This window comes from Dromaius novaehollandiae, chromosome 5 (assembly GCF_036370855.1).
Source record: "Dromaius novaehollandiae isolate bDroNov1 chromosome 5, bDroNov1.hap1, whole genome shotgun sequence".
Taxonomy (NCBI): Eukaryota; Metazoa; Chordata; class Aves; order Casuariiformes; family Dromaiidae; genus Dromaius; species Dromaius novaehollandiae.
Genome location: NC_088102.1, coordinates 37992446 through 38004354, shown reverse-complemented (window position 1 = coordinate 38004354; position 11909 = coordinate 37992446). Strand labels below are relative to the sequence as shown.

Below are 11909 nucleotides of genomic sequence, written 5' to 3'. Positions count from 1 at the left end.
AATATGCCTCTGTCAACACAGCCAAAGGCAGCAGCTATCATTAAAATATTTTTACCCAAAAAAGCATATAAGAAAAGTAACTAAAGCTAAACAGTGAGAACCACAGCGAGAGCTACAGCAAGAACATTTGAGTCAACAGAATCACTATAGCATGAGGTAAATAACACTGCAGAAAAATGAAAAAAAAAATTGTAAGCTGAAAGGGAAAACATCAGAAGCAGGAATATTGCCCATGTAGATAAAAGATGCTAAGGAAGAAGTGGACCTCGATGATTTTACTTTAGGGTTTTGATTATTACACTTGGATTCTAAAAGCATGTTTGATTTTATCTTCTGCAGCTTATCTTATTGCTCTGTTATATAAAGTAATATTTGGGTATGATGTTTGAGATAATGGTGGCGAAGCGCTCCCACTGTTGTAGGTGTATCTCCTTTAAAAAGCTGAAGATCAGTATCTTTCATTATCCTAGCAATACATGCTTTATATCCTATAAGCAAATAAGGACCTTTTCTGAGCTTTCAGACACCCTGGTTTAATCTCTGGGTTTCAATTCCATCCTACAGAATGAAATTTACATTTACATCTGAACTAGAAAAACTGAGATACTGACACTATTCACGTTGACGCATGAAGAGCGATCCTACAGGATCAAACATTAGAATAACTTTATCTGAACAGTTTAGTTTTAGAATACATTTTTAAGAAAGTATTTTTCAAGGGCAGATAGGTCCTCAAAAGGGGAAAAAAAAACCATCTGGTCCCCAGAATTACTCTCATGTTTACTTGAGAGTTGGGTTTTCCAGAGTTTTGAAATAAACGGTCATATCTTTGTGCCCAAATGCAGGAACCGCAACTGATTCTGCAACTAGAAGGAGACACTGTGCCCCAGGATTACCGAATTAGCAGTTGTCCTTGTCCCATACATCACACACATTCAGTTAGGCAGAAGTACCTTAAGCCCCTCCCTTAGTATGGTCTGCTGATTAATCTGGAAAGAACCTATCTCTAAACCATAGCACTTCCTGTATATTCTGAGTACCTTTAACATTTCATAACCCCCCCCCCCCAAAAAAAAATTATACAAATATGTTTACTGAAAGCAGTCTAGATCTGTCAACAAAAAATAGAACGGTTTCAGAAGAAATGTCAGATGTGTTACCTTTGGATTTTTCCCTTCTTTGGCCAATAAAGCACGTAATCTTTCTTGTGAAGGTGGTGCAACGAATACAATATATGGCTTCAAGTCTGAATTGCGTAACGTCTTCAGTGACTGCAGAAAAACAGGGTTTAAGCGTAGAACAGTTAACAAAAGTTCCACCCAGAAAACGGATGTTTAATGATGAATTGTTCAAATAGTATAATTAATAATATACTCCTTAAAAGACTGCTAAGTTAATTACAGTTGTACAATATGTAACAGCAGTATTATTAAATGCAATTGATAGGAAATAAAGGGAACCAGATTGTAGTTTGTTTCTTCCAAAACCTGCTGCCTTTGTCTCTCAGGACAAATTACATGCCTCCGACTTAAATTTTACAGACATGAATTACATCAAGTCAGTTTTCAAAGTGCTATGAATTTTCAACCTATTTGTTCTCATCATAAGCTTTGTGAGCCAGTGAGCTAGGCAACTGAAACATCATACAGCCCCAGTTGGCCACAGCTAATTCTAGCATCAATATTACTAGACTTCACTGATGCATCTTAGCTTTAGGACTTCTCTTGCAGCACTTACAACAGCAGCAGACCTCAGGCTGTGTTCCACAACTAGGCCTACTATGTTTTGCTAAATTTCTAAGTTGAACTCTGTATGCATAGTTTGTCCCTTCTTTCTCCACAATTTAAAGGTCTCATAGCTAAAGAGCTGCTCAATATTATTGATATGTCATACTGAAATCCTGCCTGTTCGGGAATTGCATAATCACATTTCCAAAATGCAGTTTCCACATGTGGTCTCAAGCAACTTCATTTCCATCTGCAAAACCTTCAGAGCTCACAAAATAATTAAAACACTAACACACAAAGCATATTTTAATTAATTTATCAACTCAAATGCTTAAAGCTGGTGAAAACCAGGGGCCTGGAGACCAAGGCCCCTTCTACCTTTGGCACAGATACAGAAGATGTTATGAATACAACATTCCTCATCTGAAAATACCCAGAACACACTAGAGTCAATTGAACCCTACTGAATGAAAATTTAGAACAAACAGGGAAATGAATTTTGAACACACACTTTCTACATAAACCACCAAAATCTTTAGATTTTCACAGTAGCTGCTAGAATAAAAACACAATAGGCAACAGCTTCTGCCATACCTGAGTATGAAGATTTAAAAGGCATATCTTGCCGGAGTTGATTACTTGCCGCACAGAGTCTATGCTAGTACCATAGAGATTCTTCTCAAACTCTCCATATTCAATAAACTTCCCTGCAGCTATGTCATTCTCAAATGCCTGTCGGGAAATGAAATGGTAATCCCTCCCAGCTACTTCATTCTCTCGCCTGCTCCGAGTAGTATCTACAAACAAGAGCAACCAAAAAGAAATCAAGACAGTGATATACCTGTAGAATTTCAAGTGCCTTAGGAGAGATACCGTTAATAAAGCAAAAAAGGCATCTGAAATAGCCAGTAAGAAATGCAGGTATTAGTTTCAAGAAAAAACATCCCTGAACAAATTAGTCTGCCAAATACTGAACCTACATTTAGAGTTTTCTTTTTTTAAATTAATCTAGAAACATTTAATCAACTAGGAAAGGAACGGTTTCATCTGTGCAGCTGCATTCCAGATGGGAAAAAAATGTTAGCCATTTATAACATGTTAAATTGCTAAGTTGCTTATAAACCTAATTTACAGTATAGTAGACGTTAAATATAACACTCAGTGAAAACGTAAGAAGTTCAGAAAGGCACTAAATCACCAAAATTGAAATTTGCGCAGGATAGCTAGGTTAAAAATTCTGACAGATGTGCCAGTTTCTTTTTCAAACTGCTCTAGCACACTCCAGCTTTATCCAAGCTGAAATACATGCTTAACATATAATGCCTCTATAACACTATGTTGGGGCACTGGATTTGCATTGATTTACCAAAGCTACTTTTTGCTACACAAGACTTGACTTATTCTTTATCCAAGAGCTGACTCTATCCTACTCAAAAAACCCCAAATCCTAATCATAATTTTAAACACAAGAAGATGTGCCTGCAGACAGTATTTAGTATAAGCAATCACATCTGCCTGTCAAACTTACGTGGAACTGCAGAGGCAAAGCGATCTACTTCAGTATTCATGAGTCTCTGACGCAATTCATTTTGGCCACAGTTCTGCGGGCCTATCAGAACAATAGGCCTTTTCCTATTTGCTGGTTGATGATACAGTGACATTTCCTCATAGGTCAGTATTTCCTCATTATCATAATCTTGAGAGAAAAACATTTTAAAAAAAGTCAAAACATTATTGCTAGGAGCATAAGGTACTAAGTTTAACAAAGCTCCTGTCTCTCTTGCCAGCATCTATCCACAAGCAACCGAAGTAAGGAAACTCAAAAAATTACCACTTGTGGCTGTCCAGTAAGACAAGATGTTCTTTTTCCCCTTCTGGGGAAAGACAGCGTGCTTCCAGTCCCTACTGGTATAAGCAGTAGTATAAACTCAGGAAACAACCATCTTGCCAAGGACCAAGTTTCTAGTATAATAACAACGTCTTATGCTTAACAACAACAAAAAAATCACCATCCCAAACCCAAGGTACTTTTGTAAGAGTATACTTATAACAGCCTACACAACTCACTGCGGACAAAATTTCCATCTACTAGACTTAACCATGGAGAGTACAATGATTTTTCAAAACCATAATAAAATGGCTCATCATTGTAAAATTGTGAGAGCTTCAATACCCCCAAAACTATTTATTTTTCTACCTGTATCATCTGGCCTCTATTAAAGGCACTAAATATCCCTACAGATCCTGCCACCAACCTCTTTTATATCTTTCACTAACTACAGTTGCAAACTATACTACTACCACCACACAGAAACATCATCGGGCAATATTTCCAACATCATATCCTGAATTTCAATGTTCTAGGAATAGTTAGCCCTGGGAATGGAATCTCCTATAGTTGTTACAAGTGAACACACAGTGTAAAAGATGCTGCTTACCATCATTTTTATTTGCATTGTATAAAACCTTTTTCCGTTTCTTTTTATTTTTCTTCGCACACCAGAGTTTTCCTAACCAAAATAAAATCAACGCAATTAATTATCTGTACAGTAAAAACCTTCCTATCCCGCCCACTATCTGCATTTTTAAAATGGAGATTTTTTTCCTTAAGTTTTGAAGATGCATAATGTTCTTCAGTTCATTACAAGTCTGGGATATAAAGCAAATGCTGCATGTCATGGTCTTCAACTGAGTCATGGTAGATATAATTCTCTTCAAGAAAGAAAGAGGCTTCTCAAATTCTCCTACATAACCTCCATTACATTGTACATCATTGCAATTTATAAAACTAAGTTCTTAAGTCAGACCTGTACTTATATCAAGAATTTCAAAGAATCGTCCCATATGTACCATAAAAAAGTGTGGGAATTTTCTATAATTCTCTATGCAAGCAAGGTTCCAGAAAGCTCTCTAATTAGCACCTGTATTACAGAAAATTTCTCCTTGGAAAGTGTATATATCCAACCTGATTTTTCTGGCTCCTTGTCTTCTTCTATGGTTTGTTTCATTGCTTCTCTCTGCTGTTGAAAACTTTTTCCTTAATGCATTGAAAAAGAAAAAAAAAAAGAGGTATGATAGCAGTTAACAGTTAAAAACCATTTCCATTTATAACTAAAAATGTATATACATTTCCTTACTTTCCTCTAATGACCTATTCATTTTACTTTTTCCAATGTTTTTAAATTTCTGAAGGGTCTAGTGGAATACAAGATGCAAGAGAAACTCACTGGGGAAGAAATAGGCTGGTCATACAGAAGACATAAAATTATCTCACCCTAAAAGAAAGAATCTCAGAAAATTAAAAAACATTGAATGAGCCCAAGCTTCAACAACAAAGAGTACAACAAATCTGCATGGCATGTGCACCACATTAGTAACACCCTTTGAAACTAAGGATACTTGGTAGTGATGTTGTTCATATTTACACAAAAATAAATGTCTGTGTTGTTTCAATAGCATTACCTATACCAGATGACAGTTATGGTCAAACGTCCAGTGTTTTTGGGAGCATGTTGTCCACAACAATTTCACAAGATGCCTTTTTAATAAGCGTTCCTTCTTAAGTTCTAAGTTTATTATCAAATAAGTCACATACCCCTGGCATCATCAGCAAGTATATTTTTGTACTTTCTTAGAATTTTCATATTGGTTGTATATCACCTTCTTCAGGTATGTGAACATAGGTAATAATGCAATATTATTAGTAAGTGGTAAATAGAAAACCAGCTAGTTTCCTTCCCAACATGACTTGAATTTTTTTGTGAATTTTGGAAGGAAGGATTCAGCCTTTCAAAGAAATCCAACAGAAACACTTGCAGAAGGTTAAAGTTGCTGAGAAATCTGTTTGTTTATTGCTTCCAAACTGTATCGCTCAAGAAAGAGTTGCAGAGCATTCAAACTACTCTGTGGACAGTTTTGTTTGGAAATGTAATCATTCCAGTATTTTCAGTTTTCCAAGTTATGAGGATATGGCTTCCTAATTATTTTTAAATATTAGATGTGTTCTATTTATAAAAAATCTTTTGAAGATCAGCCTCAAGGAAATCAGCCTATATTTAACATCAGTGTTCTTATCTTACTCAAATGTCATAAAATAATGTCATACTTTATAGTACTTGAAAAGTCTTTTTTTTCCACTATGTTTAACAGACAAGCAGATCTTTAATGGACTGAAATGCAGTTCGTAATCTGATGCTCGTAATTTGATGCAAAAATTATATACTGACTCCAATTTCTGAAAACCCAGTTACTCAAAAGCCCTTACCAGATAGAAAAGAAGCATGGCAAAGCTGCTTTTAACTAAAGCTCTTTCCTGAGCAAAAACATGCAGAGAAATTATAACCTAAAAAGATATGTTTTAAAAATATACTAGTTGAAATACTGAATAACCCATCAGCTGCTCTCATCTGACATAGCAAGCAGGTTGAAGTGCAATGTTTTTGCAGCAGCCAGCAGAGGGAACTCTGAATCTACAGAATCTGCAGGGGTGGAGGAGAGGAGAGTAGCTCTTGAAAGGCAAACTGCAGTGGAAAGGGAAGCTCTTCTGTGTTTGACATCTATACAGAGAAAGCCCAGTTTATGCTATTGCCATCTAAAGCTCAATGTATTTTTTAAGTGAATTATATAACTAATTCTGTGCTCTCCTGCAAGAGGTTCAAAGTCATAGACATTTAAGGCAGTCAATGTAAACGCGTCTTTGAAAACTAGATTATTGCCCAGTACAGCTACGGCAACAAGGGCCTGTCAAGCTTTCGCTAGAGCTTTACTTACCAGGGATAAGGCCTGCCAATGGTTGATTGTCTTCATCTCCATCTCTGTAGGCCTGCCACCAGTTGGGATCTTCTTGGCTGATCACATGGAGTATATCTCCTTTTTGAAAAGACAGGCCTAACTCTCGGCACGGGACATATGGGTCGTCAGAGGGATCATAGTCAAAATGTGCCTTCACGTGTATCTGTGGAAGATCGAATGTAAAAACAGAGGAAGAACTGGTGCTTCTGAAGAGTTATACCCCATCTTCCTGTAATTGGATTAGAGTTCTAATATATAAAAACTCCAAGATCCTATAGAACGGTGATTTTATGTGGCATATAGGAGATAATGGAATGGAATAATTAGGTACATTGGCCATGGACACAGCTGTGCTAGTTCGGAGATGACAGCCTGAATTGAACCTTCTAAAATTATACAGTCTATGTAATTCCCTCACTTCTTCAGAAGGAAGAAAAAAAAAAGCTACTGATTTAAACTTTTTGCATTAAAAACTTATCACACATTCTCATTTTTTAAGAGCAACTAGCAAATGCATGGATTGAAACCCACTTTGCTAGATTATAGGTGAAAGTTTTTGACACAGTGCAGAGATTTTATATAAAACTGTTAAAGCTGTCTAAAGAAAAATGTTAGCTAACAAGATACTGAATGAAGTTTTCAGTGTTAAAATTTTTCCTCCCAAAGCATATTTTCAAGTTCAAACAAAAACACTTAAGTTCCCACCAATAACATTTTTATTTATACATATATTAAGTACATATATAGTAGGTAATTTCAAAGGAGAATTTCAGAAGTGCAGACAGTTCTGGTTTTATAATTTTTTACTATTTTACAAACGGAATTAAAAGTTATATTATGAATTTCAGCTTATCATCTTCAATCATTTTCATTAGCTAATTCAGCTATTAGTCTGGTGGCTTAAATTAAAATTTTTTTGTTCCCCAATGTAATGCGACTTACAGAAGACCCATGGAAGTATGTATCTGAAACTCAAGAACTTATGTAAAGCTACTTACAACTGTCTCCTTCGCAGAAGGTGGCTTGCTCTGTTGACTGGGAATCAATACAAAGGTCAGAGTACCATGCATGTCAGCCTGAGGGGCGGGGAGGGAAAAAAAGCTCTTCAGTACGTAGTATCAAAATCTGGCTCAAGGTTAAGAATTCTAGCAAGTAACATGCTTTAGAAAATGCTGCATCAATTCCTAGAAAAGTCAGCTCCTAAAAGCACATAATCTATAATTGGGTTGAAAGGTCATAGTACAGATTCAGAGGCAGTGATTCAGTGACAGACTAAAAAGCCAAATGCTGATATATGGATAAAAAGTCTAGAATTCTTTATTATGCATAAATTATTCCTATTTGAAATGGGGCACTTGCAACTCTGTAAAGTGGAGGACTGTGAGAATTACACTCTCTTGTTGTGTTCCAAACACCAACAAGTGAGTCTATGCTGGGAGGAAAAAGCATGTAAGATTTTAGAGAGAAAACTTTTGTATGCAAAGTGCATGTGTGCGCACACAAACATATAAAGACGTGATAAAAAGCAAGCAACAACTCTGCGAAGAGGCCTAGATGTGTCTCACTTTACACACACCATTCCAGGAACCGTAACACAATTCATGTTGTATAAAACCAAAATGCATACATGTATCACACAAAATTCAGACCTAAGGCTTTAAAAAAGCAAACATAACCAAGCATAACATGATCAGGCTGCAAGAAAGCAAACCCCACAGTACTCAGTCAGCATGCATAGCTCTGTAAAGGAATGGGTAGTGATGGTCTATATAGCCTTTGTCTAGTCATGCGCAGTTCATTATCATTTTACTAGCACAGGATGAAGCAAAAAATTAGAAGGAAAGTAATTTCCATCTTCTGTTGAAAGTACTCTCTGGGGATTGAAATATTTGAGCCTAATTTTTAAAACTTCAATTTCACATTAAAAAAATAGAAAAATCTACATATAAAAAACATTAAAGCTGAAAACTCATTTAAGAAATTTTGGAATTTTAGTGAATACTTCCAATGCTTAGTATCAAAGTTATAAATTAACTTAAAAAAAAAAAAGTCATTTTCATCTGTTTTTACTTCAACTGAACAGTCTTCCCTCCTACAGTTGGAGGAAAGATTCATAGTCAGATTCAAGGTGTCCTGTTTCTGACACTGATTAATAGCAGATGCTAGGGAAGAGCATGAGAAAAGCACAATATCGGGCAAATGAAAGTATCAGTAATTCCCAGTTTTTAGCATCCTACATCACAGGGCCTTTGAGAGAGAGTACTTCTGCACTAACAGCTCCTGTGATTTTGCCTAGTAGCTTTTAAATTCATGTATAACCTTGTCATGAGTGTCAACAGTATAGTGAACAGAAATAAAAAATATCTATGCTGGTAAAATCTTAGAGAAAAGTGTCATTATTGGGAGGGAAAGAGCAAGAAGTCTAGTCATGTAAAGGTCCTGTGTGAAACAATCACACAGCTAATAGTGTTTATTAATTGCAGACTAAACCAGCAACAGAGATGAAGAAAAAACATGGTTTTTCAGATCTAAGCAAAATCTTTAAGAGATCAATAAAATCAAGTCTCAAGAAGATAACTTGACTTTTCCAGACTTGTAGGCCTCATTTTTACAGGTAGCTGCCTTTCTGCTTATTAATATTTTACTTTGCATCAGAAGGGAAACTTGAAATGGTCCTCTACATTAAGTATTAGCTATCAGAAAGAAAAGATTTTAAAATAATGTTAAATAGGACTACAAATGACAAGCTGAGCCATCAGGCTTCAGTCATATGAAATGAGTATTTCTTGCAAGGAAAAGAAGTGCACAGCTCACCAATAAGTCAAAAACTTCATTAACATCTTTTCCACGAATCTCAATGCCATTAATCTCTAGAACTTCATCCCCTTCATGTAACAGCCCGCTCTTCTCTGCGGCACCTCCTTTGACTATTCGACTAATGATGACAGAATCCATTTCATTGCGAACAGTAGCACCCTGTATAGTGGCAACAAAATCTGAATTTATTACAAATATGAAACTCAAAGCCATCTCTTGGATGTACTCCAAGCCAGTGGAGAAAGATTCCTACTTTGAAAGAGAATGCAAGAGCTTGGATTCATTTAAGAAATGCTGCAGTTAAGAAAAACAACCAACCAAAAGAAACACACACATTTCTTTAAACTGCACTGAATATTCAAGAATTGAATTGGTGTTGCACACATAAAATGCCATTTTTAAGCAGTTTTCCTATGGAAAATAAACACTTATTTGAAAGATGAAAAATAAAAGATCAAAGAGCTGTTAAAAAGTCTACAGTGGTTGGCACAAGGACACAAACTCTACTGCAGCAAAACTTGGGACAATGCCTTCAATCCAGAAGCCCCCGTCCAAACCCAAGTTCACAGCAGTTGTATGGACTATAATTGGTAGTATGTCAAGTGCCGATATCAAAATACATAAAAGTTTATCATCTATGAGCATTTTTCATGGGGGGAAAGGGGGAAGCTTTACAAGTTAAACATCATCTCCACATTCAAATTCCATTGCAATCTGCAAAGGACAAAAACACTTGCCTGCTTTGCATATAATTTTGAGTAAGTATCAACACATACCAGTGGAATATCTCGAGCTTTCTCAATACGAACTATTTTAACCGTCTCCCCTCCATACATGCCAACATTCTCATAAATCTTCTCATCTGTCACTGGCTCTGGTTGCATTTCTTGTTCCGCAACCTTATCGTGAGCTAGTAAGAGTGCCTAGTGTTAAACAAAATCAGTTCAGTTAAAGAAAATTTTGCATTTTGTATCTGTAAAAAATAGTACAAAGTTCAGTGAAATTCTTATGCAGCTACATAAGTCTTTGCTGCTTACAGAAAACTGCAAACTGACTCGAGCAATGAAAAAAAGATTATTTATCACAGCTATACAATAAAGTTTAAGCACAGTTTATTATCAGGGTTCCATATTTTACACAGCTGCAGAATTCTACCACTTACAGAGCTGAAGTCCATAATTTCAATGATAAATTTACGGAAGTTTTATTGTTATGACAAAAGACCAGAAATATCTTTGAAAACATTACTGTAAAATAATGAGCCTGCAGAATAATGCACTCTCTGCTCAACACTAAGTTGAGTTGTTCATTTCTGCTGTAATTCTGAAACCTACAGAAGTCACGCGCCCACTTGTACCATTCTGAAAAGCGAAAATGGAAGCAGGAGGGAGGGAGGAACCAAAAACATCTATGAACAAGTTGACTTTTATTATAATTGCAGGCATGTGAAGGTGCAAATACAAACACCCCAAACTCCACCTCAAATTTTAGGAACAACCCAAAACTTCCAAAGTTCTTGCAATGCTTTAACAAAAATTTGGGACTCCCATAACACAGGTCTTAGTTCAAAATATAGTGGTCACAGGTTTTCAAAATGAAACACTGAAACAAAACAATACATTACTTGGCAACTCTCAGACTGCAAACTCTTTGGGACATGTAGTACCTACTACTACACACTTGCCAAAGTTTGCTTCAAGATTGCAGAGAATAGAAAAACAATGTTAAACACAACTGTGACTGTAATTAAAGTTTTCTTTTATAAAAAAGGAAAAAGCAAACAAAAAAATCCCATGGAAATTGTCTTGTTATGTAAGTGACTGAGGATATAGATAGAAGTTTTAAGTTATTGCAGAGAAAATGACTTACGGATTTACAACTTGTTCACAAGACAAAGTTTCCTTTATGTACCTTATGCTAAGTGTGAAATAGTTTTCATTAAAGGAAAAAAGAAAATATATATAAGTAGTTACTGCAAAGCAGCTGATGTGTTGCCCCTGACCCTACTGACCTAATGGTAATTTCATGTGAATATTACCCAATTGTACCTGTAAAATATAGCAGGGGCTGAATACAAGAATACACTACACATTAGTACAAGTTTCCATTAGTTGCAGAACATCAGAAACCTCTCCCCCTAGAGAAACATTCAAGCCTTGCTACAGAGATGAAGAACAAAATCCCCTCCCCAACCAGCCCAAGACATTTGCAAAAATATAAAATAGACTCAAAAGAGCATTAAGAAACATATCCAATAGATTAGAAGTCTCATGCTGTTTTACCTGCATGTGAGGGGTATTCAGCAAAGCATTAAGCTCCTGCCCATCTTTGTGGTGACTAGGTTTCAAAACACTCTGTACCTAAAAAGAAATCAGGTAGTAAAGCTCTTACTCCATCCAGTGATCCATCAAAAAAAAGAAAAAACAAACAAAAAAACCCCCCAAAACACACACACACACCCAACAACAACAAAAAACCCAAACAAAACCCCAACCAAGTAACCCAGAAAGCCAAAAAATAAACCACCCCCAAAAAACAAACCACCAAAAGCCCCCACAGACCAAGTACAAAGTC

The 11909-nt window shown here is 36.0% G+C and overlaps 1 protein-coding gene across 6 annotated transcripts in view; it reads right to left on the bottom strand.

Annotated features, from left to right (window-relative positions):
* Nucleotides 1–11909, bottom strand: part of PALS1 (protein associated with LIN7 1, MAGUK p55 family member) — a 56782-nt gene that overhangs the window by 3584 nt on the left and 41289 nt on the right. For all 6 annotated transcript variants that reach the window (XM_064512475.1, XM_064512473.1, XM_064512477.1 and 3 more), the window contains 10 exons: nt 11618–11695; nt 10112–10258; nt 9333–9494; nt 7517–7594; nt 6498–6681; nt 4693–4764; nt 4166–4237; nt 3256–3423; nt 2322–2524; nt 1161–1271 (listed from right to left, as the gene is read on the bottom strand). In XM_064512475.1, the coding sequence (XP_064368545.1) occupies nt 1161–1271; nt 2322–2524; nt 3256–3423; nt 4166–4237; nt 4693–4764; nt 6498–6681; nt 7517–7594; nt 9333–9494; nt 10112–10258; nt 11618–11695 (1275 nt within the window). The remainder of the gene's footprint in view (nt 1–1160; nt 1272–2321; nt 2525–3255; nt 3424–4165; nt 4238–4692; nt 4765–6497; nt 6682–7516; nt 7595–9332; nt 9495–10111; nt 10259–11617; nt 11696–11909) is intronic.